This window comes from Aythya fuligula, chromosome 1, assembly GCF_009819795.1.
Source record: "Aythya fuligula isolate bAytFul2 chromosome 1, bAytFul2.pri, whole genome shotgun sequence".
Classification (NCBI taxonomy): Eukaryota; Metazoa; Chordata; class Aves; order Anseriformes; family Anatidae; genus Aythya; species Aythya fuligula.
Window position 1 is genome coordinate 42425236 of NC_045559.1, and position 24616 is coordinate 42449851.

A 24616-nucleotide genomic window follows, 5' to 3' on the forward strand; every position below is an offset into this window, starting at 1 on the left:
TTTTTTTTTTTTCTTTTTGTAAGATCATTTGCAGGGAATAGTTTGTTGGTATGTACTGAGGGAAAATCAGGGCAATTGTATTTTGTATTTTCTGTTTAGTGATGTAAACAGAACTTTTTTAAAAAAATAATTCTATTATTATAGAAGCTATAGAATCTAAATCTAAATAGAGATTTAGATTTATATATTCTAGAATCTTTAGAATCTAAATTTTCAATTAAGAGAATAATTCTATTCTCTTACTTATTTGCTTGCTTATAACACACTTCTATTTGCTAAAGCAATGGAATCATATTTGATAAATACTGTTTTATGGTTCATACATTTAATTTCAGCAAAGTAGAGACATCACTATGATATCTCAAATTATGTAGGTGAAGGCAGATTAGTTTTTGTTTGTTTGTTTTTCTAATTATTGATACTGTGACTCCAGTTACATTATCTTTTTTACCTGTATATATTAAATGGAGTGGAATATGGTTGGAAAATAAGGCACTATTTTATGAGGAAAAGTGTCTGTAAGAGGTAGTTGTCTACAAACTACTGTAAGGAATAATTAAATAGAAGTAAATTTAAAATCATAAGATATTTAGAAGAAAAAATATACCAAAAGACATTGTTGGGAAGGCTTTGTAAAGTGATTGTATGTTTGATCTGTGGTTTTATACTGAAATTCTTTTTCTTTGATTAAGCTGTCAGTCCACCTATAGCTGTTTTTATTTACCCTGAGGATGTACAAGAAGAGAGTGTAATTCTTCACTGGAAGCTGTTGCAAGAGGGTCAGGAATCCTACATTCAGGTGAAACCTAATGCAGACATCGGTGAAACTATGACGTTTTTAGTAAACAATACAGAAGCATTTAAGATTGATCATCTAATACCTGGAATGTCATATGAAATAGCAGTGGCAAGTGTGAATAATGGAAATATGAGTGAATTGAAGACCATACAATGCACTTTAAGTAAGATATCTTTAAATGCTGGAAACTACAGACTCTAGTCTAGTCTATTTTCTAACAGATTTTGTCTAACAATCTATTGTCATTACTAGTGTCTAACAGATATGGCATATCAAAATGACTTGCCTAATAGCCAAGGATCAAAACTATAATATGGAATACATTCATCCAATCTTAACTGTTAAAGGCAGAGCAGATGCTGTTAACTTTCAAAGACATGCAGCCTTGGTAAACATGTTAGTAGTACTGAATGTTGTTTAACTGTGATGAGGACCAGAGCAGGAACTGCTCTTTCCCCTGACAGAAGAAATTGATTGAATCATTCATTTGAAATAGCAGAATGGTTGAAACATTATTATTATTACTTTGGTGGAAAAGCATTAGGTGTTCTGAGAATAACGCTACTACTCGTGAGAGGGTGCTGTTAAAAGATTTAGCATTAGAAGTAGTAGTAGCTCAAAGGTAAAATCTGTAAATTATTTATTGAAAGATCTTTTGTATTAGCCTTAGTTTACCAAGATGTTGAAATGCTTTTGGAGTAGTATAATATTTTTTTTTTTTTTGGATATATGGAAGGAATGGACAGGATTCAGTCATGATATATATGTGATATGTAAAGGCTGCAGCTGTCAGATTATAGACATAAAATGCCATGTTGTCATTTTTTTCCTAAATTGTAACTGTTCTGGCTTAGCCTTTTGAGATTTATTTATTTATTTATTTATTTTAATATATAGCATTAGATTGAATACCTCATTCAGGACATAGATGACAGAAAAGTACAAATGGGATTTTTCACAGCTGTAAGAATGTATGGGAAGAAAACTGAACAGGTCAATATTGCATCTGTCAAACATATCTCATTCTCCATGCTTAATTCCACGTCCACATATATACATGTATTTCTGTCTATCGTTTCAGCTATCCTTACTGACTTACCTTTCTTGGTGCAGTTATGTTTGAAAAGGTAATTCACCTTTGGAAGCCTAACTTGCTTTGATGCTAAATCACTGGCCAAGTGTTTCAGGATTCTAGTAATAAATACCTAAAAAATTCAGGTTGTTTATTTTTTCTGAGCAATGACAAGTTTTATTATATCTATTCACCATGCAAGAATAGTTTCATGGCAGTTGCTTCTGGTTTGTTGTGTGCTTCTCATTATTTTCAGCCAATTTTAACATGTTGCAATTTCATTTTCTTCTTTTAGAGCCCAAGCCAGTTCAAATTGTAGTTCCTTATGTGGTTTATACCAATGCTGTAGTATTATTTGTTCGCATGCCTGATACTGGAGTATTTGATGGCATACATGTTACAACTAATGGAGGGCCTAATGCAACTTTCGTTTTGAAACGTGATGGTAAAATAACAATTGAAAACCTTACTCCAGGAACAGAATATGATTTCTGTGTCTCCACAAAAAGCGGAAAAATGTTGAGCTCCTTTTACCATGTAACAGGTGTAAAAACATGTGAGTATTTTAAGTTGATTCCTATAAAATTTTACAATATTAAATTCTGATTTATATTATCTGTTTTCATCTCAGTACAGTAGAAAAGACAGATTATTTAAAAATCACCTGATATATTTGTGTAAGAGATTAATAATTATAATAACACTAGCTGTTTTCTAAACAAAATTATAACTGTCCCTTTTCATTATTAAACTTTCTAAACTCTGTTTTTTATATCGAGTCTATAAAATGTATAGCAAGTATTTCAGGAATTCAGTCTGTATTAGATTGTTTTGGGGAAACAAGACCTGGTTTGACCATTTATTTTAGCCAAGGCAATAAGCATAAATGGAGTTGTTTCTATCTCTTGAAATTAACAATCTAATTACTCCCACTGCATTTTTAAGCAAGAGCTTAAGCTGAGTTAAGCAAGTGTTAAGCACCCGAACTACCCAAGTTTCAAGATAATAAATTCAACATCAAACAAAAACATTAAAAAAGTATTATGGGAAGGGGACTTCTTCTATCAAAGTCTTTCAAAAAAAATTTAATAACAACTTTAAAATTGTTTAAAATACCTATGGAAATTCTGTGTTTTGACTTTTCTATTTTTTATGATAATTGTAATTCCGGGACTTTCTCTTTTCCTGTTTTACCATTTTCCTTTGCAATCCTTTTCTACTCAGAGCGGAAGTGATATAAAAGAAACCACCAATATAGGATAAAAGGAGCAAAGAAGAAAGAAGAGAATGAGGGGGAAAAAGAAAAATTATTTACCAAATAGTGAAAACTTTGAAAACTGATTTTTCTTAGAATATAGTTTTAATAAAGATTGGGTTTTGATTACTTGTGTGAGAGCAATCCCTAAACTTAGCATGACATTTCCTTAGAAAACAGTTCTGATTTGTCCCTCCTGTGCCACAAAAAAACTTGGAAGAAAGAAAAAATCTGAGTTTCTATTAGAAAATGTGTAAATTTTGGTACATTCCAGCCAGAAGCAGCTGGGATTGGATGAAAGAAACGCAGACAAAAGTAGAAGCTCCTCCGTAGTGTGATCTGTAATATATTATACAAAGCTATACTAATTAGGGATAAAGAGTATTTGCTTTGCCTAGTCTACCCAGTTTTGCTGATCTTTCTGGCAAAATTTAGGTCAACTGTGAGCATTATTGCAGTAGTATTGGAGGGATTAATTTCATTCTGGAGGATTTTCCTGCCTAGGATTGTTGGCATGTTCAGCCCCATGTGATTTTAAGATAAGCAAAAAAGCAATTTTCTTTGAGTAGTGTCAATATTATCTCCTTGCTCTTTCACCATTTTTCTGTTTTGGAACACCTCTGTGTTTGCATGTCTGAGATCAGATTTTGCCCTCTACTTGTTTGAGTCTGTTACTGATTGTCTTCACTTTTATGTCACCATAGGAAACACAAAAAGTGTTGGATTAACAGTAATGGATTTTATTTTTTTCTTGTAGGTCTGGCAGCTCCTCTCAACGTACGAGAAGGTAATGTTACAGACACTTCAATAGAAATTGCTTGGGACCGTGCTGATGGAGATTTTCAGCGATATGAAGTCACATGTACAAACTGTGCAAGTGCATTCAGGGTATGCTTTTTAAATGACCACTTGTGTATAGACAATACAGTTATATTTTTTTAAAGTCTTACATAAAGTAATCAGAGGTTAAATTAAAAGCTATGTCTCCCACTAAAATAGGTGGAGGTGTAATTAGCATAATTAAAGCAAATTTTGCAAGCAGTTCTGTGAAAACTTTATTTGGCTTTTTAGGTCCAGAAGGTCAGGCAAGAAACAGCAACATTTTCTGATCTTATTCCTGGTAAGCTGTACAATTTTACAATTCGAACAGAAAAGGAAGGTTTCAGAGACAGCATTTTTGTCACAAAGGAAATAGAAACAGGTGAGACCTGTGTCGTTATATTTAGCATTGTTTACCTATATCTCTTTTCTTTCACAGTTCCTGGAATTTTGTTTCGAGTACAGAAAAGTCAATAAATAACTTTCCTTATTTCTTCCTCATTCTCTTTCATTGTTACTTATTTGACTGTGTCCTTTGAAAGTAAATGCAGTTGAATATGGTTGTAGTGTACAATTAACTTCTGATGTTAACATAATGACTCAAGCACGTGGATGCTCCAGGTGTACAAGTGGTACTTCCAGACAGTCTGTCTACCAGCATTACAAAAAGTAGTCTTTTCACATAGATTTCTGTTTAGTATTTGATTTTTCACTTCACTGATGAGTTTGAACACAGTTATCTGTTCAGAACTGAATTGTTTTCTGATATTCTCTCATTGGCCTCCTCTTACATCAGGACTAAATATGGGGCTTTCTACATTTATTTTTACTTTAGGTTAGGACATATGCTTCTCAGACGCACAGTTCTGTTTTAGTTCTCCAATGTTAATAATAAGTCCCATTGTCATTCTCCTTGCTGCTAGAGCTTTCCTTTAGTTGCATATATATCTTGAGATTAGGATGGGTAGTTCCATGAAAAAATGAGCATTAAAATTAGCACAGCAGCAGATTAAAATTCATCCAAGGTGATTAGGAGAAGATAGGAGAGATTATAAAACAAAACAGAAAACATTCTTGTCTTGTTGAAATCGAAGTACTCTTGCCTTCTGAACACACTGTGCAGTTCTGGTCCTGTTAGAACATGCTAAAAGCTTGTGTGCACACCCACAGCAGAGCTGAGAGAAAGACAGAGACAGGAGGGGGAGCCTAAATAATAGCCTGCCAGGCTTCTCTAGGCCCATCCAGGAGCCACCAGCCCATCAAAGGCCAAACTCCACAAGCCCAGAGGAGCACAGTGCCAGGTAGAAACTCAAATTAAGGACTCACAAGGAACAAAGTCCCTGTCAAGGCCCTTTCCAGGGCTGTCCAAGGAGAGCCACAGCCCCATTTGCCCAGGCATACAGCCCATCAAGACAAGTCATGGAGAGCAGCTATCCAGATCAGCTTTTGGACTGCGGGAGGTTGTTGCCTAAGGATGTAGGATGTGTAATGGGGTGCAGGAGAAAGGCAGCTCAGGACTGCACAGGACTTAATATGGAATGTTTAAGGGAGGAACCAAAGAGGAGGAGCAAATGTAGAAATTAGAGGGTTAAGGGGGTAAAAACAACCAGTCATATGGAAATGATTTTCTGTTCAGTATCTTGGCTGGCTATGCTGTTTCTAACTCTTTCTGGGTGCATGTTGTGTGTACCAGGGTGGGAATGTAGCAGCTGGGGTCAGACCACTGGTCTGTGGTAGCAGCGAGTGGTGTGAGGGTGGGTGGGTGAGTGAGTGTGTGGCTGCTGTTGAGGATCAAGCTGGATGAGGTGGGGAATAGGCAAAGTGGCCTGGGAGCAAGGTGGTGAATGGATCTCTCAGGGCTGGCTCCAGCTGTGAGAGTATCTGTGCTTTTCTGAGTGTGTGAGCACAGGCGGTTGGCTCTTGGGATCTGGGAAATCCTGGCCAGCTGTGTGATTGTGAGAGGGTGTGATAGTCCAGATAAGAGTGGGGCTGTAACCCTGGGAGCTTGTGTGTCCTGGTGCCAGCAGCTGGAGAGACTGGGTCCAGGGGCAGCTACTTGGCAGACTGAGTGTCTGAGCCCAGCTGCTGGAGGCACGCACCTTGTACATCTGTATATAAGTATTCTCACTAATGGACATCCATTCTCAGCCAGCAGGAGAGCAGGATGAGGCCATTAGTGCTGTTTGTATTTGTGTGAGTGCTCTGAGTGTCTGTGATCATTGTAGCTGTCCAAAAATGTATACATTGTGCATGTGTGCTCTGTATGCATGTGCCTAGTGGGAGTACATCTTCAGCCTGGTTGGACCTGGGGACATAGTTGTTTATTAAATTTGTAGATAAATTGCGGAACTCTTGGCCAGAGGACATTTGGTGTTATGATTGTGGTTTGGCTCAGGAAATCTTTCAGCTGCACAGTAGGAGATGGTAGCTTGGGAAGTTATTGAAGATGATTATCATGTGCAAGACTTGCTTTTCTGTAGACATCTGCTTTTGGCCACCACTGAATACAAGATATTTAGGTCTTGGCTCAGTATGTTAGCCCTTATGCTGACATTCCTTTTTCTGAGAAATTGTAGGGTTTTGAGGAACTTCACATCAGTGATGTTCAAACTACACTAAGCAGTATTACAGTGAAGCAATCAGTTTGGCTTTGGATCTAATGGTATTGAAAGTCCCTATGCGTGTTACTGCAGTTGCATTATTCTTTGTGTGGTTTAAATAAACAAGGACATGACATATTTATTTTTTTGGGGGGAAGGGGGAAGTTTTCATCACAGCCTGTTGAAGTAAGCCCTGCCATAGAGTAATATAGCTGAAATGTATTTTAAAAATAATGTTTTGTTTTATTTTTACACAGTACCAAATGCAGTTAAATATCTGAACTATAGCAGAGAGACTGAATCAATAACTGTTACTTGGCCACCAGCCCAAAATAAATTTGATGGATATGTTCTTTCAATAAACAGCAAGATCTTCAACAAAGAGAAAATATTATCTTCCGGTGTAAGGTATGAAGACAACATTTTAATATTCAGCTATATAAAAAATAGCTAACATGAACTGAAAATAGATGTTGCACAGTATATCTAAAATAAGTAGTCTGCAGAGTTATTTACGTGGGATTTATGTTTGATTTTTTCAGTTGATATACATTGCTAAACCCATGTGAAAAAAGGCCATTTTAAGAATTACATTTTTTAACAAATGACTTCTCATATGGTATTTCTGTATAAAGAAGAACAAATGAAATACTGCATCGGAGTGAATGCCTATAGAACCTGTGTGTCGTTCTAGATGTTTAATTTAATCTTTTAAGAATTTCTGGTACTTGAACTTGCTATCATGGAGTAATGCATCCTAATTAAGATTTTATCATGCTAGATAAGATTTTATCATGTTAGATAGTTGTATCACAGCAAAATAATTTGTTGACTGACAGCATATGTATGTATATCCACACATCATGTGTAAATAATATTCAAAATGCTATAATGAATTAAACTTATGAAGACACGTGCATTTAAAAATCCTAAAGAACACAATATCTTTTCTTTTTTATGTTTGTAGAATATACAAATTTGAGAATCTTCAGCCAGGCACTGATTTCTTAATCAATATTGTGACAACCAATGGACTAAGAAGAAGTCGTCCCACCATACTCAAGATTAGCACCTGTATGTTCACAGTTTATTAATAATATTTAGTGATAACAGATATGTAGGGCTGTTACATTTTAATGTATTGTCCAAGAAAAGCTATTTCTTATTAAATCAGTGCATGGTTTTATTCAAATCAACACATGAAGTAACATCTTTCTTTTCAAGCTAAATATCCTTGAAAGTTATAAATAAAAGCTTTTTAAGCACAAATAAGTTTCCTTTGTGTTCTATGGGAATATGCCAATAGACAAAACAGTATATTATTAGGATGATACAACTTTTCTATAAAAATTTACAAACATTGCTTTTATTTTGGATTCTGTTGCTAATATGTAGATGTGAATCGAATTTTTCAGATTTTTCTTAAGTACAAAATGAAATCTGTAACTGCACTGAACTGCAGTACAAAATAATGAATTACAGCAGAGTCTTCTGTAGATGTTAATTTCCTTCAAATTAGTATAGAGCATCTTGATACTAAATTTTGCATCTACTCTTATCTTTACCTCAGATCCTGATCCACCATCAGATTTACAGGTGTTTGGGCAAGAAGAAAATGCAGTCTATTTGTCTTGGAAACTGCCAAGAGGAGGATTTGATATGTTTCAGGTGAGATAAAAATGGGAACAATGCAATATCTTTTTACTCTTTTTAAATTTCCCAATGAAGTTATTATATTGCAGGTACTGCAAACCCAACAATAGTTATTAGTCTTTATAAACCATGAAACTACAAGGGCGAATACCATTTCTAGAGAAGGTTAGCTAAAGACATATTTCGTATTGCATAACAGTTTTGTAAATGATTATAAAATTAAGCTTTTAAAAGCTTTCAAAATGATTTTTCAGCTAACGTGCAACAGTGAAAAAAATTACAAGTCAAAGCTTAAATGCAATTGTAATGCAATAACTTATTTTCTTAGCTTTGTGAATTTTTAATACAAATTAAACTGCAAAATAAAAATTTCCTTTTATATACAAGGATCTAAATGTGTTGGTTTGAAAGTTCTAGAGTAAAATATTTTGATTTTTTTCTTAATGTAGCCATTTACAAGACAAAATTGCCAATATTTAATACCTCCCAGGCCTTCCCAGCCTTAAGCACTAAGTAATTTAGGGATTTCCTGAGTTACAGGTTAAATCTGAACATACATGAGAAAAACAGTGACTACCTTTCCTGAAATTGTTTAATTGTTCATGCTACACAATTTCATTATGTCCTATTTCAAACTGGACACTTTTTATTTTAATGTGGATATTCTTTTCCTTTGTGTGGTTTAAGAAATAGCTAAGACTGGATATTCACCATATCCATCCCTTTCACTATTTTATAGGCTTTAATTTCTCAATTGTCTTTTGTGCACCATTCTTATGTGGATGTCATTCTACAGTTCATGTAATATTTTTCTTTGTCTTTGATAGCTTTCTTGAGACTGGACTTTCACTTAGGATGTGGATGCAGAATGGTGTTATCAAAACTATTGTGGTGTTTACCCGTTTTTCTTTCTATACCTTTCATTGGCAATTACTTATCTTATGAACATTGTCAAACGTTTTTAAAACCTCTTCAGTGTGTATTTCAATTTTCAACAACAGAATTTGACTTAAACTTATACTTGATAATGGTTCTGGTGTGGGAAAATCATTGACCATCTAAAAAATTCAGTTACAATTTCTTCTATGGGCTTGTCTTTACTGAGTGATTCCTTTGCATTTTCATCAGCTAGTAGCAGCCCCATAGAATCATAGAAACATAGAATGGTTTGGGTTAGATGGGACCTTAAAGATCATCCAATTTAATTAAAGATCATCTAATTCAATTCTAAGCTTAATTTCTAAATTATTTTAAAAATATTTTTAGAATATATATATATATATTATTTCTTAGGCCATTTTTAATTTGCTCCTCTGACTCTTTTGGCCTGCTGACCCGTGTTTCTGCTCTGCCTTGCCCTTTCCTGCGCTTCTTAGGTTAGCTTGCATGAATTAGACAAGTTAGTAGTTCTTATTTTTATTGTTTGAGCACGATCTCAGTTTTTTAAGGATGACTTTTCTTAAAGTAATCCTCTTCAAGGTTCATATACCTTGGCTATTTCTACATGCCCTCTGCAACCTGTTTGTGTGTTATGTATATGAACCTTTAAGGTAGCCTTTTGTTGTTTTTCATACTATGACGAACATTTGCAAACTTAACTGCTCACCATGATTTTCTTTAAATTTCCTTTTAAATTTCCCCTTTTCTATTTAAACGTGCTAGACATTTTTTATTCTGTCAAAGAAGATAAGTTCTAATATTTCAGGGTTAGTATTACAGTGCTCTTCATCATTTGTATTTTGAACCATATCCTTTGCAACGCTTAGCACAAAATCTAGAGTAGTTTCTGTTCTTCCAGTCCTCTGGTCAGAAACAATCCACGAGGACATCTACACACTTAGTTTGTGGATCATGTTTCACCGAGACATTCAACCAGTCTCTTTTGTATCCTGTCTTTTGCAGCCTGTCTTGTATACCTTTGCCATTTGCAGTCGCTGTTTGGACACGGTCAAACGGTCAAAAAACCTCTTCTATAGTAAACTGTTCTACTGTTCTTTAAATGTTTAATTTGAATCAATAAAGAGTTCAGGGTGTAGCCCTGTACCCTTAACTCACTGACTAGGATATCCTTGATTTTGTAGCACTACCATACAACAAAGTACTTTGCTGTAATGGTTTTACACAGTTTATACCCTGATATTACAGTGTCTAATTCCCCCTCTCCTCCTGACTCCTATTATATCCTTACCTAAAACTTGAAATCTGAGTATTCTTAGTACCATTCCTTAGCGTTTCTTCTCTTCATTAGTGTACTGCTGCATTGATCTGAATGAGTAAGACTAGCTAGTTAATCTGCCACAGCACCATTTGCTAATGTAAGCTGGAGTACTTTTACAAATTTCAAAATTTAATTTAATATTCTTGTTTGTGGTGTGAACCAGTTCAGATATACTTCTGTATGTGGTCAGGTTATTTTTACCATCCTGTGGAAAGTAATTGTCATCTGTAATATTGATCTTTATGGCACAGTATTATTGTTTGGTATTGGTATCTCTCGAGCAAGCAGCCACATTGCACAGTGCTTTACCTGAATAAATGACCTTGTCTATAAATCTTTAATGAGGAAGGCTTCAGTAGACTGGTTGCTTAGTAAGGTGCACCTGCATAAAAGAGATCATTTTACTAGTCATTTAAAATTTATTATCCCAGCTCACCAACTTTCTAAGCAATATATTGTAGTTTGTGGAGTGAAGAGTACACAAAAGGTAGTTTCCTAACACACAAAAGGTAGTTTCCTAACTTGTTTATGCAAGATGTAAATCTTTAATTTATAGCTTTGCTTCTAGCATTTTGCAGTGCCATAATTCTAATGAGTTGATGTCAGTCTCCAAGATTTAGTATGCATTAACAGGTGCTGTGCTGGTACAATATGTAGATACCAAGGGGAACTGCATCATTCCTCCCCAAATAACAGCAGCTGAACCAAAGTCTTTTCAGTTCACTACCACGTTCCTCTTCTCTTGTTGACAGGACAGTACAAACTGGTGTAAGCAGCTGCAGATCTTCTTGATCTCTTGGTACTGTCTGCCATGGCTGAGAAATCTATGCATGTATGAGTGCTGGAAATGTTTGTCTAGAGCCCTCTTCTAAGGATAAACACAGTGTGCATCTTGCTTTCCATTCGTGCAAATGTGAAAACAGTGAAAACTCTTGCAACACTTTTATTCTTTTCAGTGGTTCAAAGCAGTGAATTTTCAAGGTATCCCAGTGAACAGAGTTGAGTGACTGATTCTTTCAGGCTCTTTTCAGGATCTCAGCTCTGACCAATGCGCAGTTGTTTATTTTTATTTTATTCTATTTATTTATTGCTAGAAACGTACTAAGATTTCTGAGTTATCTTTCTAAATTTCAGTATAGAAAACTATTTTTCCCATCCTGTTGATTAATCCATGGGTTGCTTTTACCCAGTGACTGTTCTTACTCTATCTTGTAGTTAATTGCACAGCCTATTAGTACAGCTGTATGACTCGGCAGTCAGAGTACACTTTATTATCCTCCCTCCAAGAGCAAAGCCAAGTAAGCATTGACTTAACTTCACTTTCCTCGCCAATTTTTAAAGATTAAGGTCACTGCTTCAGGTCATAACTATTAAGGAACATCGAGTAAGCAGTGGATCAGTGTTATGGAACATAACATAAAATTTAAGCCATATTTCTGATTATTATTTTTTTTAGCTTTAAAGTATTTGGGGATATTGTAAATATTTTTACATAAACAGGTAGTTGGAATTGCTAAACATTAATTTTATGAAGTGAAATAATAAATGACATATGAGAAATTACTTATGATCATATATTTTTTACTTATAATTACTTATGTAATAGATAATAGATGTTTATATAATAATACAAGTGTATACATATATTCAAATATAATAACATATATTATACTTAATTAAATTGGATATAAAAATTACTCTTCTTCCATAGGTTTCATATTGTCTGATGAATAATGAAAAGTTGCTTACCACAACTGTTTATGATAGCAGAGCTGTAGTGAAAAATCTGGCCCCTGGGATGGAATATTTGTTTCAGCTAAGGACAGTTAAAGGCTTGGATTCCTCTGTGGCTGTGGAGAGAAGTGTCATCACAAGTAAGGACACCTCATAACTTGTCTCTTTGAATAATGGTAAATGTGGATGCAGAAGCATTTGAATCATTGTATGTAAGTGACTCAAAAGGGTCAGAGTTCAAAATGAAGTTTAACTATGGTGGGAAATTTCTCCTCCTCTTGTGATAGTTGCTTAAGCAGGAGCCTTGTCTGTAATGCAGTGGGTTGAATTTAAAGTCTAGACATAGCTGTAGATACCCATTTGAAAAAAAGAAGTGGACTCTCAAAATTTTTACAGTTTCATCAGGAATAAATAATGTCAGAATATCATTCTATACTTAAAAAAAATACTTTGCATTTTGTTTACGATTGTTTCTGCATCTGGTAAATTCTTGCAACCCTATAGTGGATTTGATGATTGCTCCAGTACAAGACCACAAAAGACTTAAAGTGAGAAGAGAAATTGTGCATCAGATTGCATAACAAAGTCCAGAGTATTAACTCTGAATCTTGCACTCATTTTCTATCTGTGAGCAACTGTTTTCCAATGCTCCTGTGATACTGCATAAAACAGGAGACTTTGTATGTGTCAGAAATCCATAGAAAGGGATTTATATTTGTTTTTGACCTGCCGAAGGAGATAGAATAGCTAAGTGTAATCAAAATATAAATCAATGCCCAGTTTTATACACATGCATGTTATAGTCCTCCTCCCTATGATGGGTTTTCTGTGGCTTGTTGGAACTAGAACTCCTTAACTGTCAAGGAGGCTGTGCAGTTAGTTATTCAAAGGTCAGTGAATCACAGAAAAAAAAAATAGAAAAAAAAAAAAAAAAAAACAGAACTAGTTTTGCATTCTCATTAATGCAAAATGCAGCAGAATGACCATCATCTTGATCCTGAAGGTGTTCCCATTGTCTTTGGCAAGTGTTTTCAAAACTGCTGTCAGTGAGTTCAGTATATGGATAGAGCATACAGAAAGTATTCTCATCATTGTAATGGCAAACCTTTAGGGTTTTTTCATGCTTAATAATCCATACCTTAATTAGCATTTTAAATTTAAAGAAAGCTTATGGAAATGTAATAATCATGGTAGGTTCATTTTTTTTAGGAGGGCTGCAAACGTTTATTTTCTAACAGCAGCTATACTTCACATATTAATAGAGATGCTATTTGTAAATAAATATCTGCTATTTTAGAAGGCTTAATATAACCAAAACAAATAATTAACAAGGAAAAAATTGTTGATCACTGTTTCTATGCAACTTACTGTGTCCCTATGTGAACCAATGAACAATTTTTTTAAATCTTCTTTCCTGTGAAGCATGTTAGAAAACATTTAATTGAATAAAATCACTACTTCTATATGTTAAAATTTTCTCTAATTATTCAAATGAATTTACTGTAGAACCAGCTGGGATCTGCGGTCTTACATTAAAAACGGTAAATACTTCATCAGCAACTTTAATGTGGAATCCAACCAAGACTAACTTCACTTCGTATAAAGCATCTTTATCAAACAACACCTTTATAAACAAATTTAGGATTCCAGGAGCAGTGTCTAACTTCAGTGTTACAAATCTGACTGCTGGTGGCATTTATAATTTCACTCTGCGAAGACTACAAGGCAATATTGAAGGAGCTTCTGCTTTCATTGAAATTGTAACAGGTCTGTATGGTTTCTTTTTCTCCTTGCTGGTGAATGGTAGCTGTCAATACCAGTTTTACACACTTTTAGCTTTGTGTGTATCACCTTGTTCAATAACACGGGAATTTCAAGGGAGACTGCATGTAATATGTTGCTGTGGTCATGGACATACATTATTTATACCCTATGCAACATGTGTCAAGTGATACACTACCAGAAACGATATTCTTTGTCTGCACTGCATGTCTTTTGACCATTTTTAGTATCTTCATTATTTCACAGGTCTTCATCCTGTAAAGAGTTATACACAAATTGAGCTCTACCTCATCTGATTTCAGTAGTTTTTTCACTGTAAATTAAGTAAAGTAGCTTTACAAATGCTTGTAGAGTTAAGGCTTTAGATTGTAAACAGTTCCATTCAAGGACTGTTTCTTACTAGAACTGTGATTAAAGCACCAGGGTGAAAACTCAATCTTGACCTGTGTGTCTACAGTTTAATGTAATGTAATAATATGAAATAAAGATGAAATTTAAAAGACAGAAAAATGCTCCAGAATTACCTCAATAGATTTCTTTTACTACTTTCTTATGCTATGTTTTATAGTTTTTCTTTTGGCAATTATATGGTGGTATTAGAGAGACCTGAGTAGTGTTGGAAGTTCTCACTGACTGACTACTTTGTCCAAATGTCACTATGTTTGTATGTCTGCGTATGGGATCAGTGCTTGATAAATTTGTTGCTTCTGCCATAATAAAGGGGACTAAAGAAATAGGTCAAATAGAATGTTTAAAATACAGTGACATAGAGGTGGAAATACTTATATTTACTATGAGGTGATATATCGCAGGAAGAAGAATCTCGAAGTTTTTTTTTAAGTTTGAAATAACACCTCAATGCTATAATACTTTGATCACATTTTATTTTTTTTCTAATGAAAGGAAGATTTAAGTCAGCTTGGTTGGCCTAATTGTGTTTTTTCTTAAATGTATTGAGATTCCATCTCAATGGAATGAAGTTTGATGCTGAGCCTGCTGGTTTATATTGATTAATTTTTGGAAAAATTGACATGTATTTTGAACTCCATGCTTACTGATGTATCTACTCAACCTCAACTAGTTCTGTAGGTGAAATCTACAGGAAATTGTTCTAACCATGCTTTACACAAATTAACTGGCTATACTTTATTCAACTATACTGGCCACTACTGGTAAGGAGTGTATCTGTGCATGGAATGGAGAAGAGTACTGTAGAAGAGCAGGTGCAGTGAGGCTCAAGTGAACTATATGCATGTATGCATCTCCTCATATGGTTAAATCTTTAAGAGGGGAGAACTGAAACTTCTTTCCATCATCAATGGAAATGGAAATTCTCAGTCACAAGATAATGGTAGTAATAGCACTGGCTTCATGGCACTAAATTTCTCTTTCCGTGAGGATGTTTCTAGGCTGTCCACAATTGCTGGGTCAGAAGTAATTCAACTGAAGTAAAGAGATGGATTCAAGTACTGTGATAACTGTATACTGATGGAATAATCATGGGTTTGTATAAAACACCTGTACAAGCATAATAACATCAGTGGTAATAATAGTGCTGGTGACAACAGTAGGACTTAAAAGTTTCATAGAAGGAAGAAGTTATGTTCTCAGTTACACTTGCACTCCTGCATATAGATTATTGTTGTTGTTGTTCTGTTAGTATTAAAATAAAGCAATAAAGTAAAAATCATATCCATGTGACAGATATAAATTGAATATGAAATATAATAGTAATATTTGGATAGATGAATATTTCAGACCATTTGATGGCAAAGCTGGAGCTGAAAATTCAGGGAAAAAAGTTCACAAAGTATATATAATCTCAACAGATTCACAGTAAATAAAAATAAGTGGAGCTCTTTCAGGATAGAAGTATATGATATTTAGACTGGAAAGAATGTTATCAATATATTAACAATACTAGAAGACTTAGTTTGAATTCTGGAGAAACATGTTAGTAAGGGAGCTAGAAGGCTGAGTGCAAAGGTAGTGGCAGATCTGAAATGTGACAAACTATCTGACTGGGCTTGCCCTGGCAGGTATGCTTAGCTATCAGTACTATACAAAGCAGAGAGGAGACTTGCACATGGCTTTCGATTGTGCAGCTAGATTAATTATACAATATTAAATATACAATATTAAATATATATATATTATATATTTTTTTAATATATATTTTATATTGTATATATAAATATACAATATTAAAGATATATAATGCTTTAATGAGCTATCAAAGAATCTATATCTGATTATTCGCTATACCTTGAATCATTGATGCACATTTAAAGGTGCATATATGGGCAGAAAAAAAGAAGAAAGTGAGATGGTGTTGCAGGAGTGTGTGAAAACTTGACCTTAATAAAAGGAGTAAAACAACCAAATTTCATAGACTTAACTCATTAGACTTCCTGGAATTACTGGGATTCCATGTATAAAAGAAGAGTTAACTACCCTGTAACAAGCAACAGAACAAACACGGTTTCAACAGTAACACTAGTTATTATAGCAGCAGTGCTACCTTTAAGGTTTAGTACAGCAGAAACATCAAGACTTTGCAGAGATTCCTTGTTAACCAAACACTGGACAGAGATACCTGAGCTTGCTCTCCACAATACCTACACAGCATAGTTTGGAGATTATCAACCAAGTCTCAGAAGTAGTATAGCAGCTGTACTGTAAAATGCTTCTGTATCTGGACTAGTTAGCAGTTGTCCTTCATATACCCAATAAACTGTTCTTGGATCCTTTGATATTCAGGTGTAACTACTGATATATTTGTAGAGCGTTTACTCATTCTCTTTCAGAACCTGCAAAGCCAGAAGGACTAAAGTTCTTCAATGTTTCATCATACTCTTTTTCATTGTATTGGAGACTACCATACGGACATGTGGACAGATTTCATGTGAATCTTATTCCTGATCATGGATCTATTGTTATCCTAGATCGTGGAGCTAGGGATTATCAAGTATGTGCTTTTATTATTTGGATGGCCAGCTTTTCCTTATGTGCTGTGCTGATGAGGGATGCAAGTTGCTTCCTTAGCTATTTAATGCAATTATGAATGTGAAAATGTTAATGAAAAATTGGTGAAAGCAAATTTCAGCATCCAGAGTTTGGTACTTTTACAGCAGATAGTGAATTTTGTCCCCTCCACCCCTGCATCTTTTTTTTTTTTTTTTTTTTTTTGTCTGCTATAAAGATACAGCCAGTCATCCAAGGGTTCATGAATAGTTTAACAAAGGAAGGGCAGAGCTATTGAGTAATACAGGCTCATTAATTGTGTACTTGCCAGGAAGATCTGTGCTTAAATCATTAATGCAGGCAACATTTTGCTGCTGAGGCATCGAAAAGAAATAGGAGCAATTTTTCTTTCTTCTGTCTGGAAAATATAATAATATTGACAGAAATTATGGCCATTCTGGTTGGTTTGGTTTTGTTTTATATTGGAACTGCAAAGATACAGGTATTTTGTATAAATGATTGCTTATAAGTTTTTAAAGTATGTTTATCTTGAAAGATGGATTAGCTTAACTATCAGAAACCTGGAAGTTTTTCAGATTAGCTTTGTGTTTATTCTCTCAGGAAGTGATTTTAAAATGTTTCATGTATACTTAGATAACTAGGGTGATGCAGAATCACCTCTATAGATACACTGATAGGTGATTCTGTGATAAAATTAATAGTTAATTTTGTTGTTCTTTAATATTGAATGTTATACAAATGTTATGGAGGTTAGTTAAATAAGTTAGCAAAATGCTGTGCTGTAGCTAACAAATATGAATTGCTATTTTTACTGTTGCAAATGCTGCTGTATTTCTAAAAGCTTATTAACAGCTCACTTTCAGTAATGCAATGCTTAAAATTTTGAGGTTGTGTTGTTGTTTTGTTGTTGATGGGTTTTGTTTCTTTCTAAAAGACTTGAATCCATGTTATATTTTAGGCTGACTTTTCTAATACTCTACCTGGAACAACATACAATGTTACTGTTTCAGCAGTTTCTTCTTCACTGTACAGTTCTCCTGCCAGTAGAACAGTGACAACAAACGTGACAAGTGAGTTAATAATGACTGGTTATATTTTATTTTATTATTTTTTTTTTTGTTAACTATGATTTTTTTGAATAATCATCAGAATTTTTCATCTTTAACTGTAAAAAAAGGTACTGAATTGAAGGTGTTCTATGGGAGCTTGAAAGTTTCTCTGACGGGTACTTTAGGAGAAACTGGATGTGAGCAGTAATTGTATTAATCCATTAGCTTGGTTATTTATAAAGAAAGAGAGAGAGAAAGAAAGAAAAGGCAACAAAACAAAACATAAAGAAGAACAACTTTTGTAAGCTTTTGAAAAATTTGTTAGCATCACATAGTAATATCCGTAGTTCAATTTATACATATAGTAGTAGGCTTCTGAGATGTGTCAGAAAAATGTAGCCATATTAGACATGTATTGCAAGAGAATGCATTTAAAAAAAATAAATAAAGAACTGTAATGAAACTTTCTAGATTGTCTGAAATATTAAATTGGCATTAAACTCTACTTTTTCCATTAAGATATTGAGCACTACATTTTTTCCATTCTTACAAAAGAATGTTCTTGGTGTTCCAAAATTCATTTAATTATTTTTGTAACAGTACCCTAGCTTGAAAAAAAAAGGTTCTTTTTAAACCATACATTAGTCTTCAGTAGTTTATCTTATTTATTCTAGCAAATTATTTATTTTCTCTATAGTAACTTGAAGGTGTCTTTACTATCTGGAAACTTAATTAATTACTTTTTTCTACATATTATTTATTTTGTTTTATTTTATTTTAGATCCTGGGCCCCCTGTATTTCTTGCAGGTGAAAGAGTGGGCTCTGCTGGAATTCTGCTGTCATGGAATACACCACTGCGTCCAAATGGGAGAATTCTTTCCTATACTGTTAAATATAAAGAGGTCTGCCCATGGATGCAAACAGCATATACACAGGTCACAACAAAACCAGATAGTCTGGAAGTTCTTCTTACCAATCTTAACCCTGGAACAACTTACGAAATTACGGTAAAAGCTTTATAAATGCCTTTTATTACTATTGAATTATGCCTAGTTTTACAGCATGTGAGGCTACGCTGCATGCATACAGTGTTTTCTGAAGTGCATTGCTAATTACTGTTGCCATATAAAAAATATATTAGTCAGGTATTTGTTTACTGTAGTGTTTTTTAAATACACTTTAAATAATTTCCAGCCAAAACTGTTCTAAAACAGTTTATTCTGTTAATATATTATTAACATACAACGTTATATGGTAAAGAGCAAAGGTTAGAATTTTCAAAAATGTCTAAATCTTTCATTTCCATTGAGATTTAATCTTTCAAACCACTGATGCATTTTGGATGTTATGCATAGATTTCCAAAACACCTCAACCAGATCCAGAAAAGCATGTTGGTATGTAATTCACAGAATCACAGAATTGAAGGGGTTGGAAGGGACCTCGAAAGATCATCAGGTCCAACCCCCCTACCAAAGCAGGTTCCTTAGAGCAGGCTGCCCAGGTAGGCGTCCAGACTTTCTTTGATTTTAGAATTAAGGAAATAAGAAGGTGTTTTCTTGCCTGAATATGTATTTATATGTGGCCTGTAGACACCTTAGCCTGCTTTCTTTAAGCCCAAGTGTTTTACCTAGTGTCATGTCCTGAAATAAAGAAAATGTCATATTTTTCCATTTCCTTTCCATAGATTTTATTGCCTAGATATTCATGTGGAATATCTACTGTGAAAATCGGTACATGTATTTTCATGAGTTCTTTATGTGGAATTTGTTTACATTGAGAATAGGGACTCTGATCCATCTCTGAATTCTTCAAGAACAAATGACTTCAGATGGACAGAAATGAACTACTATTCTCATGGCAATATTTGCCATGCACTTCTTCACCTGACTTCCTCTTTCATAAGAACCTTGGATAGGTGCTTCTTTTTAGTGTAAAAGATGGAAAGAAATAACATGTTTTGATATGCCTTTGTGATGCCAGTGATCCTTTGTAAAGGTGGTATACATGTGTAAGAAAGTAGGTATCTAATGGTGGCTTGCTATGGTAGGAAGGTTCTCAGGCTCACTGTGAATCTAGTAGTGATGACCATGTTGATAAAAGCCTCTATATCCACAGCAGCTGCAGGAATATTTATTCTTTGATCTCCTGCCTCTGATCATCTAGAAAATAAAGAAATAAATAAAATAAAAAATAAAATAAAATAAAATTCAGCTACTATTAAATATGTAGTATTTAGAATATAATTTAGACTGTAAGCAAATTAATTAATCCAGATAAATAAGGCTATTAAGAGTTCAGTTTACAATTCTGAGTGCCTCAGTAGCACTTATGTGGGATTCACTATTAAAGGTTTTGCAAATTCATTTCTTTGCTTTGTATGATTTTTTTTTTCTAGAAAAAAATGTACATTTTAAATCACACACTTAGCAATAATTTGGCTTCGTTTGATATGTGTGGGAGGCTTTTCTTCTAATTGCTCATGCTTTAAACATTGATCTTAAAGCAGAATTTGACTCATGAAAGTGAGTTGTGACCCAACAACATCTGCCTAGCAGGGACCACATGGCTTTTGTCATGAGTAAGTGAAAGTCTGTAAGCTGAAGACCATTGCATTATCTGCTGCTTTGGTGGGCTTCCTGAATGGCTGACCTGCTAGCAAGCTCACAGAGTTGATAACTCAGGTGGAAACATTTTTTCTACCTCAAAGATGTAGCCAAAAAGAACTATTGTGTTTTCCTTGTCTACAGTAATTGTTGTTTTGTTTTGTTTTTTTTTAATTATTATTTTTTATTTTTGGTAGGGGAGGTGGAGAGAAGGTTGGTTGTGTAAAAATCAAAAGTACCTCTTGATTTTCACTTAGGTGAAAATTCTTTATTGTTTTAGGGTACCTGGTTTGGTCTTTTTAAATTCCTTCTGGTAAATACTATGGCAGTAAAATTGAATGTAGTCAACTTCTTATGATCTTTGAACATTCCAATCTGTTTGTGACAGTGCGGTCTTAATTTTGTTTCTTTATATCTGAAGAAGAATCATTTGTAGAGAAATAACAGATAAAAGTGATGATTTGTTAAATGTTTGAGGGTTACGGATAATTTTGAACCCCTTATTGATCATTTTGTGAAAATGTACAGTCAAGTGAGATGTTTCCTAAACTTCAAATAATTACTGGCAGCATTATGCTTCAAAGCATGGACATTAATATTCCTTTAAAATGTGAATTACTGCTACTTGAACTTTGTAGAGTACTTGCATTATTCACATAATAAAATTTGTCCTTTTTAAACGTTTTCAAAAATTTTGATATGATGTCACTGTGTGTCAGTGATCTCTAAAAGCTAATGGTGCAATTTTATTTTCAAAGCTAATCAGTGTGTGTAGCTAACATATGCAAACTTTTGTATGTTTGGTCCATGACACTATACATCCTATAGGTTCTCTACTTAGACTTCTTTTTTTTTTCTTTTTTTTTTTTTTCTTCTTTAGGTTGCTGCTGAGAACAGTGCTGGTCTTGGAGTATTTAGTGACCCTTTTCTTTTTCAGACTGCAGAAAGTGGTAATTTTAATAGACTTGTTCATTAAATAGAGCTGCTCTAATTTGTTCAAATAAAATATCCCTGACATTCCATAATTTATACTTGAACAAATTTTGATACATTTTGAAGAAAATCACAATTCTTTCCGTATTTCCTCACTCTCTAGAAAAGGTGCATTTTGTCTTATTTTCTAGTAACAGCATTTAGGGTGTGCACATATGAGGGTTTCTCATATGCAAAGCCTATTTCTTTCTTTCTATGAAAATATTACGAAATTTCATTTCTATGAAAATTTTCATTTCTATCTTCATTTTCATTTCTATGATATTCGAAAATTCTTACGATCTATGAAGCCGATCCATCAGTTATTGCCTGCAGCAGTACTAGGAGACTGGGAGTACTTATATTGACTCCTTGTGTCAAGCTGTTATTTGGTTAGTGCTGGAATCGAGTACCTTTTCTAAGCCCAGCACAGAATATATTCTACTAAGTTTATACTTATTAGTTCTGAAGGAAAAAAAAAAATAAAAGGCATAACTGAAATGAAAATTTGATTTGATGCTTTTGAAGACTAAAAAGAGATACAGTTTTAGTCTAGATTTCCATAATTAATTTAGTATTTGTGGTCTTGGTCTTTGGAGCACTCCAGGAACCTTGGCCAAAGAACTGGCTCCAGGCCAATTATGTTGGGATGAACGAGTCTCAGTGAAATATAGAATTTGTGCTGCCATGGTGGTGACTGTCCCTCTGTCTTTAGGACTCACATTTGGTTCTGTAGCAGGGCAAACTACGCACTGTCAAACCTCAGTTAACGGCAGGAAATTACTACTCTGCAAGAGATTTCACAATGAATTATGAAACTGAATATGAGAAGGGGTAGCGAGCTTACCTGGTGGAGCTATGCAAATCATTTTTCTTCACTACTCTTTGTAATTCATTGGTCATAGAAAACCAGATTTCAGTGGGCTCTATTTACTCATTTGACAGAGGACAACACTAGCATTTTTTCATATGAAACCATTAGCTTTTAACTCTTTTATGCTTTCTGCTCACATTTTTAATAAGGGTAAAAATGCTTGTTTTAAATGTAATTGGATGGTCTGTTAAAATTGTAGGTGAAAGTTATGTGTCACTGATACTATTTTTTTTGTTTAATTCTCCCTGTGATGGTTAAAGAAACCCCAACATCTTAATCAAAATAAACATATACAGTTTAAAATAGTAAAATTAACCAGAAGATAAAACTTTGTTTAAAACTGTTTAAATAAAAAGGCTGTAGTCCAGGGGAGTAAAAAACAAGATCTAGAAAAGAACTCTAGAAATAAGACCCTAATTCGACAGGTCCTAAGCAAGAGCAAAACACGAGGCATGGAGGATTTGTCTCAGTTAAGCAGTGGAAGATCTGTAATTGTGAACATTTGTATATGTATACATTTTTAAGGCAGCATAACCCTTTTCTTCACAGTAGTAAGGCTGGCTGTCACAGGAGCTGTTACTGCCCATGCCATCTAAACAGGGCAAAGACACCTGCAGTACTTTAATTCAAAGGAATTGACAGAACTCAGACAGCATGTACATGTAAAAATCTTATTTAGATTCCAAATCCCATTCCTTTGTGCTGTGCTTAATAAAAAAGTTCTGAAACAAGGTCCTGGAAACTGTCATTGATACAAAGAACACATTTTTTGCGGTAATAGTGAATACTTAAATTAAATTGAACTTTTTAAAGCTACCAAAAATCTGTATCCAGCTGAAAAGATCATGCAGGGAAAGTAAAATAGAACACCCAATAATGTCATACGCTCTTAAACTGAGAAAAAGAGGTCAGTATTTATACTTTAATTTCTTTCAGATAGAATAAAACTGTTTGCTAGTTCTGACATGGTAGATCAGTTACTTCTGCAAAGAATATTTTTAAGTTTACCAAACTAATTACTATAATTATATTCATCACTTAAACTAGAAAGAAAAGTACTTGATTGCATATCACCTACTTTAAGTATGTTTGTGAAGAATTGGTATTTCTTTGCTCTAGAGTAAAGAACCTAGAAATGGCATAATAAAAATGGCTATTTTTTTCTAGTGCTTGGAAGTGGAGTTGAATAGATGATAGTAGAGTGGATAGTTGAGTGAAAAAACATATTCAAACAGACCTTTCTTTCATTTGTTTAGCTTAAATGATTATTTAGAAGTTACTTAATGAAAACAGGAAAGCAGAAATCTTTGAAATATAATAGGTTCCTTGGATACTAAATGATAATGAAATTCATTTTAGATCATGGTAGATTTGTTTCTGAAATAAGTATTTCCTGAGAAGAAAAGTATGTCTCACTGCTTTTGTTTGTTTTGTTTTCAAGCTCCAGGTAAAGTAGTGAATCTCACAGTTGAAGCCTTAAATTATTCAGCTGTAAATCTGATCTGGTTTCTCCCTCGGCAACCAAATGGAAAGATAACTAGTTTCAAGATTAGTGTGAAACATGCAAGAAGTGGAATTGTAGTGAAAGATGTCTTGGTTAAAGTAGAGGACCTTCTGTCTGGGAGGTTACCAGAATGTAATGTAAGTGCTATAAACCTTTTAAATTAGAAATAGACTCAAGCTATAGGAAATTGTTTTAAATTTGCATTTTGAGACCTAAAAAATTTTGGAGGCTTGCTTTTCAAAGCAATTCCAACTTTTTTACGAAGTTAGGCCCAAGGCAGGATATAATGGGTAAAGGAAAACCTTTTCACTTTGGAAAATCAAGAATTCATTGTTTTGGTCAGGGAGGACACATAGAACTGTTAATATTTTATTGTTATAAATAATTTGATAATGCTTTGTTTAAGTTGTGCTCTATTTTGTGTATCAAATTTCAACGTTATTTAAACCCTCTTCATAACAATATAAAAAGAACTAGAATTAGCAAAGTGATTTTCTAAAAATGTTTGTAGATCAAGTTGTTCAGAAATTGTCAATGAATGTTTAAGAATTCTGACTATCCATTGGATTTCAACCTGAATTTCAATCAGTGCATACCTTTCAGAATTTCTTGAAGAAAATTCTTCTTTCCAGCCCTTATTCTCCTTTTCTCCTTTATGTGGAACAAAGTGTTGTGATTAGTAGGATGTTAAATTG

General features: G+C 34.0%; 1 protein-coding gene across 1 annotated transcript in view; it reads left to right on the forward strand.

Annotated features, from left to right (window-relative positions):
- The first annotated feature begins 17236 nt into the window (after nt 1-17236).
- The window catches only part of PTPRQ (protein tyrosine phosphatase receptor type Q), a 104282-nt gene continuing 96902 nt past the window's right edge, over nt 17237-24616 (forward strand). The window contains exons 1-5 of the mRNA XM_032207501.1: nt 17237-17398; nt 17876-17987; nt 18748-18974; nt 21452-21521; nt 23859-24058. Coding sequence (XP_032063392.1) covers nt 17345-17398; nt 17876-17987; nt 18748-18974; nt 21452-21521; nt 23859-24058 — 663 coding nt within the window. The 5' untranslated portion in view covers nt 17237-17344. The remainder of the gene's footprint in view (nt 17399-17875; nt 17988-18747; nt 18975-21451; nt 21522-23858; nt 24059-24616) is intronic.